This window comes from Vidua macroura, chromosome 15, assembly GCF_024509145.1.
Source record: "Vidua macroura isolate BioBank_ID:100142 chromosome 15, ASM2450914v1, whole genome shotgun sequence".
Lineage (NCBI taxonomy): Eukaryota > Metazoa > Chordata > Aves > Passeriformes > Viduidae > Vidua > Vidua macroura.
The window spans coordinates 8511043-8528260 of record NC_071585.1 but is presented as its reverse complement, the minus strand read 5'-3'; the positions used below and the strand labels follow the sequence as shown (position 1 = coordinate 8528260).

Sequence of the window (17218 nt, the reverse complement as noted above, 5' to 3'; positions counted from 1 at the left end):
AGATGACTTCTGGGTATTTCAAATGCCCTGGAAAGGCTTTTCCTCCACTAGTCTCTCATGGAGATGATGACTACAGCTGTTTCCCTCCCCTTTAGCAAAGAAAAAGGGAAGATTAAGATGGAACCATATCAGCTCCATTATCAGTCATTTATCCTGTTGCTGTTGAGATGCCACAGTCAATGAGCTTAGTGGGCAAGTGCACAACTACCTTAAAAAGGTTTCAGACTTTCAAGAAATTAATTTAAATCTGACAAGAGGATTTATACTGTAAGTTATTTTTATTAATGAAGTAATAGTGGTAAGTACAGCCAGCAATTCATACCAATAAACCACTTCTAAAGATCTCCTGTCTTTAAAAACCTGGTTTCCTGGCAAGAACATCAGGAAGAACAGGAACTAATAGAACCATTCTAACAAGTTTAAATAAAAAAGAAAGATGCATTTTTTAACATTTGTGAAGCTTGCTTTATTTCACAAATTCTCTATAAAAAAATAGGAAATTGGGATCTTGACTCATGGCTATAAAAGCACTGGAGTAAACAATGGAGAAGCTTGGAAGTTCGTGCCTGGTAAGACACAGACTCCAGAGGTTTGGATATTGGACACAACACTTGAGACCAGGGTTAAGAGCATCAGGCTGGCAACAGGCTGGAAGAGTTTGGAAAGCTGGATGAAAAATCTTCTTGCTGTACTCCAATACCCAATAGGAAAACCAGGGCTTGGGAGTAATGTGTTATTTTGTGTACTCCTGCTTACAGAAGGACCTCCATAAGTCCTATAGGTAAAAGCAACTGGAATCATTAATTTTAATTCACACCATGCTTTCTGCTTGCAGAGCTTAAAATTATTTGTGAATGTTTTTAGAAATGGTGAAAAGGAAGCTCAAAGCAGCGAACTAAGTTGTCCACCCTCACACCACCACTTTCAGTAGCACTGTGTCCAGAAATTAATCTTCTATCCAGAGCCCTTAGAAGGAAGTATCCTCATCTGACTGCATCCATTTCAGTTTCAATTAATAGATTACCATGCAAATCATGCCAAAAGGAAAAACAGAGTTTTCAAGTAACTTTGTGTGAAAAAACTGTCAGCAAAGCATACAAACAACAATTGACAAAGTTAAGCAAACAGGACACAAGAGGAGAGAGCTTGGGGAGACCTTCTGATTAAGAATGCAGACCCCACCATGGCACAAAACTAGATCTCTAAATCCCAGTTCAGGCCCTGTTTCAATCCCCAGCATTGCTTGCTGCAGCCCCAAGAAGGAATCCTTCTCACTGAAAGAGCAGAAAGTAAATAAATCCCGGAATAAAGATATCACTATAGTATTTAAAGCTGGTAAGAGTGAAACCACTGAAGCCTCAATAATTTGCAATTTAACAGGCATTTAAATACAGCCCAGAATATAACCAAGGTTTAAATGCAAATGTGAATAAAACTGAACATATGCAATTTATCAGCTTGGCCATTTGAAAAAGTATAACTATAAACATGTAAACTATAAACAACTATAAACATGTAAATTAGCAAAATACTTACCGACACTGAAACATCCTCTATTTTTCTTTTAGCACTGGAATCAAATAAGACATTCCGTCCTCTTCTTTCACAGTCCTGATACACGATCAGTCGGATCTGGCTTGGGTCAAACTCCGGCAGAGGCCAGCTTTAATTGAAAAAGAAAAGAGCAGAAGGATCAATTACCACAACTCGTTATTACACTGCTCTTTTTACATTACCTGTATATACAACTTGATTAAAACAGAGTCCAGCAAATTCAATGCCATTTCATCAAACCCTTTGATCCTGTAGCCAGAACTACGGCCTTTGTTTTCTTTTCTTTCCCCTATGTGTGCCAAATTACACTGTCATAAACTGCACCATTCCTCTACAACTACACAAAATGATGTGTGCAAAATTAATAGATCTTTTGCTCTGTCTTGTGATGTTTTCAAGTGCCAGCTATCTAAAATCAATGTCACAGAACTCAGCTTTTGTGTTTAAAGACACAAAAAACCCCAAGATGAATAATCACAGGGTGGTTTGAGAGAACCACCTGGTTCTCTCCACATAAGCCACTGTGACTCAAGGGCATGGTCAGCAAACCACACAAAGCAGTCCTAACACATCTATTCCCAAACTGGTTTCCAAGGGAAGCAGCTTTCCTGAAGCCTCAGAACCTTCCCTAGTGCCACTAATCCAGAGGAGGTCTCAAAGGGAGAACTTGCAGGGATCAGGCTTGGAAACCATTCCATAATATTCTCTTTAAGGATGCTTTGTAGTCACCATCTTAAATTTTCACTTTGAAAAGCCAGCCATCACTTTAAAGCCCAGCAAGCATTGTCATCTCTTGGCTTGGGAATCCATTTTCACTGACACCATCTCAATTCTTGGAAGATAGGAAACAAGATACCTGCTGTATCTATGAAACCACCAGGGATCATCTTTCAGCTAGTTTACAAGCCATTTCCTAGATCAAGTGAAATTCTGTCTTCCTTATTCTTGGCTTTTAGGCAAGCAGCGTTAGCATGAACTTCAAGAAGCCAGAAACAAGGCACTGGAACTTTCCAGCCATTAATGAAGGATACAGATTCCCAATTTGCAATAATCTGTGCATGCATTTCAGCAAAACGACACCCATAACATATGTTAAACCTGACATGTTAGACTCCAAGACAACAGTAAAATTTCCTCTCTAACTCAGCATCCAAAGGGTTTCCTGCTCTGTACCCACGTTTTATGTGACCAACAAGTTCTGTAACAGCAGAAAATCCATTTGATCACCAAAGCCATCATCACCTATCAAAAGCTTTTAAGGCTCCTCAGTATAGATACACAAGTTTTACAGCTAGTGTAGTCCCAATGAGGTGAAACTAAGCATCAAGACATACAGTTACACATTCTCCTGAGATGGAATCTATTTCCTAATCTGCCCATCCCCATCATTTAGCAACAAGAGAGAAAAACAGAAGCTGCAGAGAAGATGGTGTGCAACAAATGTCCAAATCAACTTATTACAAGAAAGAAAACCTTGAGCAACTTGAGCTGAAATAACTTCATGTCTAGATTTGGGGGCAAAGAGCCTCTCATTTGGGCACCTAAAGCCAAGTGTCACCCGCAGCATCAAATACCCACATGAAATGCAGATACCAAACTGAGCAAATTCTGTACCAAAACCCAAGCACAGTGACAAATTCAGAGCCAAGCTTACACTTACTGGAGGCTCTCCTAATTAACCCCATTTTGCATTTCAGAAAATGTAAGAAAACAAAGCCCCTAGTTTGACACATGCCTGGGGTGTTACCAACTGAGAAGTACAAAAGGCACTAAAGCTGGGGATGGTAACAGCCAAGAGCTTGACTTTGGCTAGAAGTGAGGAGGACCACTGGATAAACTGGCTTCCTGGAGGAACAGCCTCCATATATTAAAGCTAAATCAGTGGAAGTCCAGAAACAAACATTTTTTCCAGATAGGCCACTGTGGTTCCTATAAAGAAACTGTGTGACAATAACAATGACTTGCTTGCCAAAAGGGTGCTATTGCTTGCTCCACCCTTGCAACGCGTTTGAATTTCCTGCACACTCAGACAAAAGCATGTCTTCCATTACCTAGTACTTTTGATATTTGACTTTGAAATTACTGGCAAAGAAGGCAATAGCTGTTCCAGATCTTAGGAAAGTCTACTTATAAAAAGCTCCAAGAGCAGATTACACACTAAGAAGAGAGAAAGCTAAATATAAAACTCTTGCTGTATTCAGAAACATATTTGATGAAAGTAACAAGAGCTTGTTTACTTCTCAGCTTCTTCACATGACATTTTAACTTTCTCTAGACAAGCATTTAGTAGCTATTATCCATCATAATTTGTGATAATTCCAAAGAAGCGCTATCTCTGTTATATAATAGCATCCTTAAGCACATTTCAGCCTTGCAAAAATATTCCCTGGCAATAGCAGGCCACTTCCCAAACCAGAAGAGCCTTTCAGAGAGCTGGGGGAAAGTTCATTCAGACAGACAGTAAACAGAAGGCAGCCTGGCACCTCCAACTCACCCCCACCAGTGAGGGGGAAGCAGGACACAGAGCTCTGCTTTTGTTGTTAGCAGATTTAAAATACCGTTAAGCTTGATATCTGAATAGATTATCCCCAGAAACATAAAATTCCTGCATGCAAGAGGCATTCTCAAAACAAATATAACAGGGCAGCACTCCAGCACTCCTCTGCAGGCAGATGAAAACTGACCTAGATCTTCCGAATATAATTAGTTCTGTTTATAAATGGAAACTAACTTTGACATTTAACTGATGTTTTCTTAAGATTCCTACAGGAAAACCAGGAGACATAGAATCAAATGTTCTAGTAATGATAATGAAAGGTGAGTCTCCATTTCCCACACTGCCCGGGAAATGACAGTTTCTTAATGAGGACTTTTCCCCGCATCACCTATCTGCCACTCTTTGATCTTTCCTTGAAACTTATTAGATCTAAAGAAAAACCCCAAAATTAACCCAGGGCAAAAAAACCCGTAAGAACTACCACCAAGAAAACCCCAAATACCTTTCACCAGTAGAAGTGTTTGTGACTTTGTCACACAGTGCTGCGTGTTTGGGCATGGAGCAAGAGAAAAACTGGTGACAAACAAACTCCTTCTGAGCAGGACTCTGCTCCTGTGGAGATCTCCACTACACAACCGGGGATTGCTCTAGAATGAGATGTCCAAAAATACCTACATGGAGTGGAAATCCGTTGACATATAAATGCTGTATGGGATGTTTTAGAAACAAAGCCCAGCTCTCACACCACGACAGACTGGTTGAGGTTGGAAGGGTCTTCTGGAGGGCATCTGATTCAATGCCCCTGCACAGACACTCACACAAGTACAGAGTGCAAAAGAAAAGGAATTATTTGGGAGAAAAAGGGAAAATTTCCTATGATTAATGATGGAATTATCAGAAACTGGCAACAATGAAACCAAGATCTGAAAAATAGTATTTTAATGCATATTCACACTTAAGCCCTACTGTTGTTCAGCTCTTCCCTTTTTTCGTCTTTTCTGCTTTTCTGCCTTTTTTACCTTCGGTCACCAGGAATATTACCTGTAGCTTACATTTACAAATCCATTCCATGCCTCCTGACGCCTCTACTATAGAGATTCACAGCAATCCAGAATTCCAACTGCTCTCTAAGGATGAATTTTCTTGTGTTCCTGGAGTTTACTACCACCATCAATGTTTCTCAGCAAGAACTGAATGGCTGTAAATTGGTATTATTTCACTCTGTGCAAGTTTTAATAGATGACACAAAAGACACAGAAATCCTTTGTTACCACTCCAACAATTAAAATACAGTATTTTCCCCTGTAATTGAATCCCAGTACATTCCTTCCTCCTCATTCCCACCTAAAACATGAACACTTCTTCATTACATTAAAGGTTTAGCTTAGTATTATCTTCTCTCCTGGCTGACACTACTTTTAAAACTGTTTATATTAACATGGCTTAGATAGTATCTGGTTACTTTTTAATAAAAACAGGTACTTTATAAATCTTAAAGTAAAGCAACTGAAGCAAAATGATTGAGATATTAAACAGGTAGGAACTGGAAAAGAGTTTTCTAAAAAGTAAGGTTGCTCAAAACCAGAATAGGACTAAACATGTAAAAAGTAAGTTGAAACTATCAGTCAAACTATTGTTTTCCTACATCATGTTACCCATAGTTATAAAAATTGCCTGGTGATGAATCACTTGGGACTATTTTTAAATGCATCTACGCAAATGATATTTATAGTTTATGCCAGCTTATCTGTTCTGCATGGTTTACATGTTAGCACCTTTTTAAAGGGTGACAGAGCAGACGGGCCCACCTTGTCCCATGCTCCCCTCGCAGGCTCTGGCAGAAGGGAACATCTTCCTTCACTCCTGCTAGATGAGCATCAGAACAGAGGCACAGGGATTCCAGAGCTCATTTCCAGCACCTGCGGATGATTCTCCAGGTATTATCTTTGCTTCAGTGGTGCTTAGACCCAGCCAACTTCTACTACACAAGCCTTCAACAGAGGCTGCATCTGTCATGAAGAGCTAACATTGTAAATATGAGACTGTTCCACTGAGTGCACTGGGATTTCAGATTATCTCCACGTTCCATGGAGATGTACAGCCACATCAAAGCACACTCACCTGTACCTACACAGCCCAGTATATGGGATCCTGCAGTTACTTTGCTACAGGGAAGGGTGATCAAGTCCAGAACGAAGTCCAACCATCCTATCTCACTCCTCTCAGCCCTGAAATGACTCTTCCAACCAGGAATTCTCTTCTTCTGCCCAAATGCCTGCAGATTTCTATTATCTCTTATTAGATTTTTTCTTTTGGCTTTGAGAAGATACAACAAAATTTGAGAATATAGGATTAATGGGGAGGGTTTGTACATACTTTAATACCTTCCTGCTGCATTTTAGTAGTTCACTTATTATTTGACCATTATTGCACAAAACAGCTGCACAGACCATTCTGAAAGATCACAACTAATTTGGAAACAATGAAAACAGAACTGTAATGTGTATTAATGATGCCTGCAGCTTTGGAAGACCATCTCCTCTTAGAGGCATGGGCAGGTTATTTATTTATTTAACAAGAGCACCTGAAACACAAAAGAACTTTCTCAGGATTCACAAGACAAGGATGATCCAGGCTGCATGGCTGATTTGCAAAGCTGGCATTTCAAGAAAGAGATTCCGTTTAAGTGCTGGTGACATAACACAACCATAAGGCTGCAAGAAGGAAGAAAGTTCCCTAAAGTAGAGAAACTACGGGGCCTATACTTAGAAAAAAAATTGCAAGACATTTGTCTTTACAAGAGCTGAGGTCATGTCAGGGCTGTGTGACTGTGGTGGTGAGCACTTGCTGATTCTGCACAGAAAAGCAGCGTTGGTGCCTCGGCCAGGGCAGGCAGGGAGCCCTCGAGGCTGGATTGCGAAGGAGCTCGCCCAGCGCCCCGGGTGACTCTGCCCTCTGCCACGGTGACCTCAGCTGGGCTTTCACAGAAGTCACAGGACCTGGGTTCTGGGTAGCACTGAAGAATAGACAGATGGTGGATCATCTCAGGGACAAGTACCCTTGACTGCTTGCAGTGGCGCTTCAGGTTTATCCCATGGAAATAATGTTTCTTTAAAACACAAAACCCCCCTGCTTTTCATCTCTTGAAAGAGGGTGACATGTCCACAGGCACTGCAGCACTGTGGAGGTCAGCTCCCTGCTCCATCTCTAAGTCAGTCTCATTATTTACCAGCTTAGCAATCCTCACCTGGAACAGACGCACTTCTTGAGCTCCAGGAAACTCGTGCTGCCTATACTAAGTACATATTGTACACCAGGAACAAAGTACATCAGCCAGGTATTTCACAGGTATAACAAACTTGGACCTGAACTTCAACTGCCTGCCAAGCTCCTTGGCTCTGTCCAATTCTTTATCTGTATATGAAGCTGACTTTAGTTTGTTTTCATTTTTTCTCCCTTCTAATGAGAGTCACTTGACTCTCATTAAGATACCTAATTTATACTCTAAAGTCTAATACATGAGCCAGATGCTTTTCCACAAGCAAAAAGACATAACATTGACAGGTTAGGTGCAGCCTAGTCAACACAGTAATCATAATCTGGAGTATTATACTGAAAATAAATGGGTGGGAAGATTTTGTTAAAGCTGTGTAGTATGTTGAATAACTTCGCAATTCACATACCTTGCAGAATTTACAATCGCCGTTAATAATTTCATAAAATATTTTTGGGACTACTTCACTTAGGCCATTTCAAAAAGTACCTGTTCAGGTTTTAGCTGATTTAGGTACATGTATGCAAGCAAATATATGCACATACACACACAAGTTTCATGCTCTCTTGAAATATTTTTAATTAAAACCAGACACAAATGAGACACAGCTCCTTTCAGGTAAATTCACTAGCACTGAACAAAATTACATTATTCAAGCAGACTGCACTTCCCTTTGCAAAGTTACAAGACAGAACCAATTCAGGCAAAAAAATTTGCATCCTTTTAGCATAAAATTATAGTAAGAATAATAAAAAACAATCTCTAGAGGATTCACATCTCTGGAAAAGAAATATTTTCATCACAGGAAAAATAATAAGCTTTCAAATAATTAAAATTATCTCAAGAACTGTGCAGTGACCATACCTGGGAAGCATCTTTGTCCCCCGAGCAGTTCCACTTTTCAAAATCCCTATAAACTCCTGTTGTGCCTGGCTGCCAACTCAGGTTAATAATAGCAATGAGCCATATTCATCCAAAACCACAAGACTGTCAGGTGACATATCAAGAGGTCTGAATTTAACTCAAACAAAAGACTCTCCATGCTGCAACGCAAAGCCTTAATCCTAGCAACAGGAGCACAGAAACCACCTTAAGGACAGCAGTGTCGGGGTTTGCACCCGGCTGCGTTTGCGCTGCCCCGGAGTTTCATAACCCAAATCCTGCCCCACAATTCTGCACAGCCTGGGATTTCTGCTCGAGGAAAGAGCGCCCGTCTTCTCCGCTTCTTCGCCTCTTCCAGGGCTCGCTGCAGACAAGATCAGCGTCATTCAGGGGGAAGCCAAGCGCTGCCCTGGCAGCGCCGGCCCGGACCTGTCAGTGCCATCCATCCGCCTGCTGTCCGCCACCGCGCCCCCGGCTCCGGCTCATGACCGAGTCCCCGGGCACCCGCGGCCGCCGGGAATTCAGCCCGCTCGGCGAGGAACGGGGGGGCGAAGCAGGGCGGCCTCCTCGCCGGCGGCACCCCCAGCCCTCACATTCCTGGGAGCGGCGGGACGCCGCTGGCGGAGGCCGGGCGCGCGGGTGGCCGAGCCCGCGCTGACAGCCATCATGTGACACAGCTGTCACCGCGGGCCACCTGCGGCCGCCAGCCCCGGCGACACCCCGCGCTCCGGCCCTCCCTCCGCAGCGGCTTCGGAGCGCTCCTCCAGGCAGGGGCTCGGCGGGGAAGGGGAACGAGGAGCCCCCGGCCGCCCCCGCTCGCCGCTGCCTCTGCGGCGCGACTCCCGCATCCCGCCCGGTGCCGCTCCCCCTCCCCGCTCCGAACAAAGAGCGCACTGTGCGCTCAGCCAGGGCTCATTAATATTACACGGGAAGGAGCGGGCAGATGCAAGACAATTGGATGGCCATAGAGGGGAAAAAAATTAAATACTCAAAATAATGCGCTGAAAGAAAACCCGACCAAGCCTGGCTGTAAACAAGGTTTCCTGATTGTGCTCCGGCGGTAACCCGGGTCATGCTTGGAAGGGTACCCAGACCTCACAACAGCAAAGTGCATTTTAACAAACATTAAATAGCAAAGAACTATTTGACAAGCTTTTATCTCTGAACTGTGGGGGAGGAACGAGACAGACAGACAGGGAAGTGAAGAAGGAATTGGGCGTTCAAAAATGCAATGCACATTAAAAGCCATCTAGTCTTGTCACAGGCACCAGTGGGGCTAATCACTCATACTATTAATTCTGTATGATCTTTGGATAAAACTCAGGTAATACATGATGGCAGAAGGCTACAGCATCATAGTTCCTACTTTGTGTTTTTTTCTCCCAGTGTCTGAAAACCTACAAGTTCTGCCAATATTTTAAATACATAAGCAGCAAAAATAGATTTATCATCAGGATCTCCCATTCCACTGCATCCCACAACCCAATGATATTGATGGCTCCCCTGTATCACAGAGTGGGTGAACTGGTGCACCTGTTCATGGACTTTGGTTCCAAGACCATACAATCCCATACAATCTGGAATGGATTCCAAAGCAGAACACAAAGCTCCCTGTTCTGCTACACATCTCATGGGTTAAGTTCAGGGAGAAATCCTTAATCTCTTGCCACTACAATGGTTTTGTCGCTGTTTTATAGGATGGTAATATTTTCATGTTTGGTGCTGGACAAGTGTTTTGACATAAAAACAGCAAAACTAAAGAGAGACAAAACCATTATCTTTTGTTACCATGCTTTACAGGAAGTTTCTCATTTAGAAATGAAGAATTGAGGCCCTGATGCCACAAACACGTACATTATAGACTTGGCTTTTCATATATGACTAGTGCTAGGGAATTCAATGGAATTATTCACATGAGCAAAACTGGGCATGTGCTGGTTACAAGATTCATGCCTTAAGCCCAAATCCTGCCTTTATAGCTTAAAATGCCAAACTTTAGGAGACAAAAGCAGTAACATCTGACCATTCCTAGCTACCTCTTGATCTAGTGAAGGAATGTGCAGTGCACAGTAACTTCCTTTACCTGTGTGGCAAAGGCACCACTCTCTAAAGGTTACTGATGTCAAAAGTGACCTTTTTTCTTAGATATGCAATGCTGAGAAGTGCCTCGTATTATGTAAACATTTATTTACAGGAGTAACATCTAAGATTTCCATTTTACATCAGGGTAACCTGATGCGTATTAAAAGGAGTGCTTTGAAAGCTGACCCAGCCTCCATCCAACAACTGACCAGGAAAAATACTGGAAGGAATTTCTCTGCAAATAGACACAGACTCAAATTGTACAGAGAGTAAACAGTGCTTTAGCCAGATCAGTGAATATTTATTGCTTGAGGAAGGAATTCAGATATTCAATGTTTGTTTATAAACACTGCCACCACTCCCATATCCAAGAAAACACTGGAGCATCTTTAACATGAGATATGCACCATCCTCTTCTCTAGGTGTATATCCAGACCTCTCTTTGAAAGGGTGAAGGCTTTCCTTTTTTTTGTGTCTAAAATTTGAGCTTGAAAAACAAAGCTGATGATATTACTCTGCCTCAGAAAAACACTCAAACTCAAAAAACTGAAGTTATCAAATCTCCTGCAATAGCCCATCACCTGCCAGGGAGATATTTCAGTATCCATGTACATCCACCCAGCTGCACATGGGAAAGATGTGGATGATGGTGTTCAACCACATCCAGCAGCCCAGAGCCCAGCGGACCCTCTGCAGACCCCCATGCCCAACTGGGTGGGGGGCATGTTCTGAAACACACAGAAACTGAAACAACCTTCAAAACCAAACAGCACCAAAAATAACCACTTCCTTCACTGTAGACAAAGGCATTTCTGAAAACACTTAAAACCAATGCAAAGGCTCATATGCACCTTTTGAGTATATATAATCCGATTTTAAACCAAGCAGACAACAGAGTTTGCTCCAACCACAGGCTAAAGAGTAATGAAATAATTTTCGGTCTTCACTGCCTTAACAAGTTTTTTCAGTCTTTCCTCTAAAGAAAGGCTTCCCTCACACATGTTGTAAACACACACAACAAAGAGCCAGTGAGTGAGCCAAGAAATATTTATTGCTTAGTAATGCACGAAGGTAGGAGCTAGAAGCCACACTAGATGAAAAGAGAGAAAACCAATTAGGATTTTATTTGAAATCTGACTAGAAATACTTGGATACAATTTTTTCTACAAAATACTTGCCTTAGTAGGATTACCACTGAGCTAGACTTCTAAAAAAATGTGCTTTCTGTGTATTTTTGTATCCCTGCAAAAAAAAAAAATCTCACTGCTGGAGAGGAAGAGTGCAGATGTTAAAGCATGAACCTTCCATACATACCTGGAGCATGTAGACAAACCTGCACACAGAAACATAAGCCCAGCCAAAGGTCAGCAAGAGCCCAAAAAATGAGAAAGATCACTGCAAGCAGCCCTCAGGAGTTTCAAAACCTGGGTCCTCTATTCTTTAAAGGAAACCAGACTGTTAAATGCTGAAAAAAGTGCCTTTGATATGAGATTAAAAAAAAAAAAAATCAACAAGTTTATAAACTCTTCATACACAGGATTCTCACTACCAGCACAAGGTCTCATGACTGGAATAAACTGTCTCTACCAGCATTGTAAAAGAGCATCAGCAACTACAAATCTGCCTATGAGCACTCTTGGAGGGGAAGGCATGAAGCAATTATCTCTCTTTTAAGAACATGGAGACCTCAGCAGATTGCCTATCTACTGCTGTAATTTTTCATGTCCTGATAAAAATGCTGGAAATAAAAATAACTATCAAAGCAAAAATCTGATACATGGTTAGGCTACTGAAACACTGGTGTTCAATTTGTATTGCATTTCCAGTTGCAATCTAGTATAAGACACCAAACAAACCTCCATAATACCAACTGGTACTGCAAGACAACAGGGCATTTTCCCCCTGCCAAACAGTTATTTTATTGTGCACACTCGGGTGTGCAGAGCAGACTCTTCTGCTGTAGCTATTAAAAATTAAGTGTAAATAGCTCAGTGTTGTGTGTGTTTAATGAAAAGTTGGGGAGAAAAAAAGTTCCATTACAAATTGCTTTTGATGAACATAGTTGGAAATAGCATAGTTGTTGGAAATAAAGACTCTGCTAAAATCACCCGGAATTATGTAATGCAGAGGAGGGTTATGGGGGGCAGTCTGTGTTCTCTCCTTTGTGCTGTGCAGCTCTGGAGATGTCACGAGAGGTTCAACAATCCTTAAATCCACACACAAAACTAACCTGACAAAACAAAATCAAGCTCACAAGCTCGGATTTATCAACTGCAAAGTTTGCTTAGGGAACTTAATGGTGAATTGATGCTTTTTATTTTGGAAACTGTGAATATCACGAGATGAGACAATAAAGAGAAAAGACAAACAAGAGTCAAGGTTGACTGTAAAACCTCTCTTGTCATGAAAATTAAGACATCTTAGAGGAATCACTAAGGCTCCACTACTGTTACCAACACCAATATTAATAATATTAATAATAAACCCTTGAAAGAATCCTGATGGAATAAGGGTACTTTGGTTGAATACTTCTAACATTTTCAATTTTTTAATAGACAAATATTGAATTTCCTGTATTTATCTTCAGCTTAGAGTGTCTTTAAGGCTTTTATTTTCAAGCACATCTCATAAACCATAAGGACTACGGCAGTTTTATTCTTTTTGCACTGCTGAAAACTGAGATTTTCAATCTATTACTTCAGGAGACGTTAAAAGAAAAGCTGCAAGGTGCATAACCAACCTGCTGATGTGCTCTAGCTGTGCCTGACATGTCAGCTGATTCTTGCACCAAGCAAACACATCTAAATAAGCTCTTTTTAAAATCAGATAGATACATCTAAAAATAAATACATTTTTAAAGGCTAAAAGACTAGCATGTAAACAGCGGCAATTTTTTTATGTCATGCTTTTTAACCTGTGAGCTGGACCAGGGGTGGGTGATGCTGTGCTAAGGGTGCCAGGATATAGTGGGTCCCTGCCAGGGCATCTGCCCAGAGCCTGCTTTTTGCATCTTGAAACCCCCTGGCCTGGCTGCAGGTAGCCAGGATACCTCCAGCCTGGAGATGCCACTCCACGGAGTGCCCAAACCACTGGTACCTCCAGTGCCAGCACATGACAGCCACCAAGCCTCCGGCTGCAGACACTGCACCTGCTGCACAGCCCTGCGCGCGACCGCAGGGTGCAGGGAGACATCTGCTTATGCTGATTAAAACATCCTGCAATACTTGTTTTGTGAGTTTTATAAGGGGGAAAAAATATGGCCTTGGTGGTGAAAGTCATCCAGCGCAGGCAAGGCAGCATGGGGCTTGCAGCATTCCTTGGCAGTAAGCCACGGTCCTGTAATTGATTAAGGTGGCTGTACTTGTGACCGAGTGATAATTGAGAGCCTAATAAATCTCCACACAAGTATTTGTCACTCAGAGATGGAAAGCAATTGTTATGGACCTTCATAACAAGCCACAAGTGGTAAAATTACAGCTAATATTAAAAATACCAAGAAAGCCCACAGATCACTCCCAACTTCCTTGCCCAACGTTCACATTCTCAGTTAAATTTCCAGGAATGTCAAATGGACAAGCACTATACTTTCAGGCTTTAAGCTAAGTAATCCCCAGCACAAACTCAAATCACTCCAATTCCTCAAGATTATGTTGAGAACTCCCTGGTCTTCCTTCCCCCTACCCCAGATCTCATTTATCTGCACAGGCAGCATTGCTTTAGCTGAGGTCTACATGCTATTCTTTTCTCTGGGGAAAAAAAAAAAAAAAAAGAAGAAAAAAGGCAGAGCTACAGCTGTTCGGGGTTGCTTGGAAAAGGAAGAAGACAGAGGTACATAGTTATTCTCCAAAGATTCACAGGGATCAGTGCCTGAACAGCATTTTACTCTGTCCCTCATGTGACTTTAATTAGGTGTTGATTCACTCAGTCATGAGACACAAGGAAAAAGGGCTGCAAGCCCCAACGTCAAAGTAATGCCTGTTCTGCCAGTTTCTGTATTAGCAAAGCACAAAGGGGACATCCAGTTCTGAGAAGCAAAACTTGTGTTTTCTTGCCCATAAACCAATACATCACATCATTTCAACCTTTCCATATCGAAAAAAAAAAAAAAAAAAGGGAAAAAAGACATGTGAATTATTTCAGAGAAAGGTGCTTGTGAATTCCCTGATTACTCTCGCCTGTAAGAGCCAGGACCAGTGCATGTGTCCAGGGTGAGCTCCCTGGCCAGGCTCTGAAGCCCTTAGAGCAGAGTGTCCCCTTCCATCTGGTAATCCAGGCCCAAGCTGCTTCAGGATATCAGGGTTTCTTCTGGGGTTTGTTTGTTTGCTTTTGGAAAAAGAATACAAGCTATTTTTCTGTGGCTTTATTCCTGTTGTTAAGTGAATTTCTTGGCCTCCTTAGAACCAAAAAGCTTTTCTGTTATGGGGTCTGGTTCCCATAGCAACAGGCTTTAAAAATATCAAAGAAATTTTCAGGACATGGTAAACCAATTTCACAAACTGTGTATGCTTGTAATAGGAAAAGCTGGCGGACAATTATTTATATGTACTCAGTTCAAACAAGGTTTGACGTAGGGATAATCCCAAGATGCTGCTCTCAGCCCAAAGCCTGGGGTTGTATGCAGAGGACCACAGCAAACTTTAGCTTGCTATGTTACCAGGTCATTTATCAAGACAGTCACATAAAATTAATAGATGATGATCATTTTTCCCATGCAGGTGACATTTAAGCTCAATATGTCACTGAAATGCATTAAATGTCAAAAGCTTTTTTCCTGACAAATACAACCCTCTAAACATTTGATTTTAAACATTGTGTGCTTGTAGTCTCATCCTCCTCATTCATGTAGATTTTACAACTTACTTAAAACAAATGCCTAGAGCTAAACACATCAGTGGGTTCATTGGGAACAGTCAAACCACTTCCAGACTTACAGCACATGCCTAAGCACAGTGCTGACTCAGCCTTATTGCCCCCATCAGCTTTCACCAAAACCCCATCTCAGTTACACAGGAACAACTGCAAACTAAAGACAGAGGATGATTATACAAGCAAGTATAAGAAATTCATACCTATGGAATGAAATCCCAGGCTGCCCTATCTGTATGTGATGCTCATTAATAGCAACACCCCACAAGTCCTAATGACTGATAATCCACATGAATCAACAACTGCCTGACACCAGTGTTGTCACCTGCCATCTAAGCATCCTCCAACACCTTCAAATGTCTGATGTGGCCCAGTTCTGCAATTTTTCTGCACACAAAGTGGTTACCTGCTGCCATAAGCCCAGAAGACTTTAACCCATCCCTTTAGTTAACCCTCAAAACCCCTAAATGTCAAGTACACTGCATTTCAAAACTATTGCCAGGCTCTGAACCAGAAACAATTAGGAATGATTTCATAGATCTGCCAAATAACTCTACTGAATATTTAGGTGAACTGGGTCTATCCCACAGCTGCTTTTCAGGAGGGAAGACTTTTCCAACTTGGCTCCAACCCATGCACTGAACATCCCTCCCTTACTGGCTCCACGAGTCAAACAGGCCCCTACTTAACTTGCAGAAGGGATGAGATCTTGATTTGTGCAGATATTGCAAGAGCCCCAAGACTCCTGTGAGGAGCCTAGACTGCTTAATTCTCCAAGGCAAGAGTCATGCTGCTCAACTGTTTTCCAAATTAAGCATGTAAAGGTGACCTGAAACTATTTCAGGTAGATTTATATGGAGCAGACACTAAAGACATTGGTTGCCTTCACTTTTATGTAACTCATGAGGACATGAGGACAAATAAAAATCAGATGCTTGAACAAGCCACAACTTCATTCATATTGGACAAAAATATATAGGCTATCAGAATATTGGAGCAGCTTGGCACCTTCAAGCAAATGCACCTTAACTGTGAGGTCTTAAATGCTTTGATTCCCCAAAACAGAAGAACATGTAAAAATGCATTCAGCTATCAACTAAGGCCCGCTCAACCTTTAAACCAAGCTTAACAAAGTGCTCTACTGGGTTTGCTCACTGCTGCAAGGAGCTCTGTACCCTCAGGCTTTCTGCCATCCCTTTCAGTTTTCTAAGTCTCACTACATGCTCAGGGTTTTGGGTTTCCAAGAATGGTAGGAATGGAAAATACAGGGTAGGACTGGACATTGCCTAAGCTCTTCAATAAAATTATCTGTCTAGAGGGATTTTCCACAGCACAGAGACTGAACTGGTCAAGTATTACTGAGAACCCCACATGACAGAAACATGGCAGCTTTGAGCATCAGCTGAACATAGCCCTTACATGCCTCAGAGCTTTTCTTACTGCTAAAATCTGTCTGTGATAAAGAAAACTGCAGGTTCAGCTCAACATGCCCTCCCTGGGTATCAGCACTGGAACTCACTCCAAACACACACCTTCCTTATCACAGAACTGAGCTGGAACACACAGTCCAAACCAGCTCTGCCTGACAGAATCAACAGAATCACTTGATAAAACCCATGTTGTTATACTGGGAGAGGCTGTACTTAATCAAGATACATATGTATATTTAGTGTATATTCAATAAACCCCTCTTTGCTGGTAGTAACCAAATTGATGCAAACATAATTCCGGACACTCCCAGCCACCACAGCTTGCCAGCAAATTTCAGTCTGCCCACGTGAGCATCCTTAAAATGTGGAACCCAAAGAAGCCTAGTGCTGCAGGTAACCTGCTGTGAACCAGCCACAGCAACACACAAAGCTATTTATTCCACTGCATCAAGGGGAAAGAAAGGCTCAAGTGCTGGACAGCAAGAGCTGTCAATGCCACCGGGACTTTTTGGACTGGGTTGTTTTATCATGGTCTTTCTAAAGGAGCTGTTGGCAAAGTAATTGCTCCCTTTGCTTTTCGTTTCCCTTTCCCCTTTTCCTGCTCATGCACATCACTTGATGTGACACAACAGT

General features: G+C 41.9%; 1 protein-coding gene across 3 annotated transcripts in view; it reads right to left on the bottom strand.

The window, feature by feature from the left end:
• FNIP1 (folliculin interacting protein 1) overlaps positions 1-17218 on the bottom strand; it is a 64768-nt gene that overhangs the window by 35867 nt on the left and 11683 nt on the right. For 2 of the 3 annotated variants that reach the window (XM_053990955.1, XM_053990957.1), the window contains exon 2: positions 1537-1663. In XM_053990955.1, coding sequence (XP_053846930.1) covers positions 1537-1663 — 127 coding nt within the window. Of the gene's footprint in view, positions 1-1536; positions 1664-8189; positions 8981-17218 lie in introns of those variants that run through there. The other variant, XM_053990956.1, reaches the window with a different exon arrangement.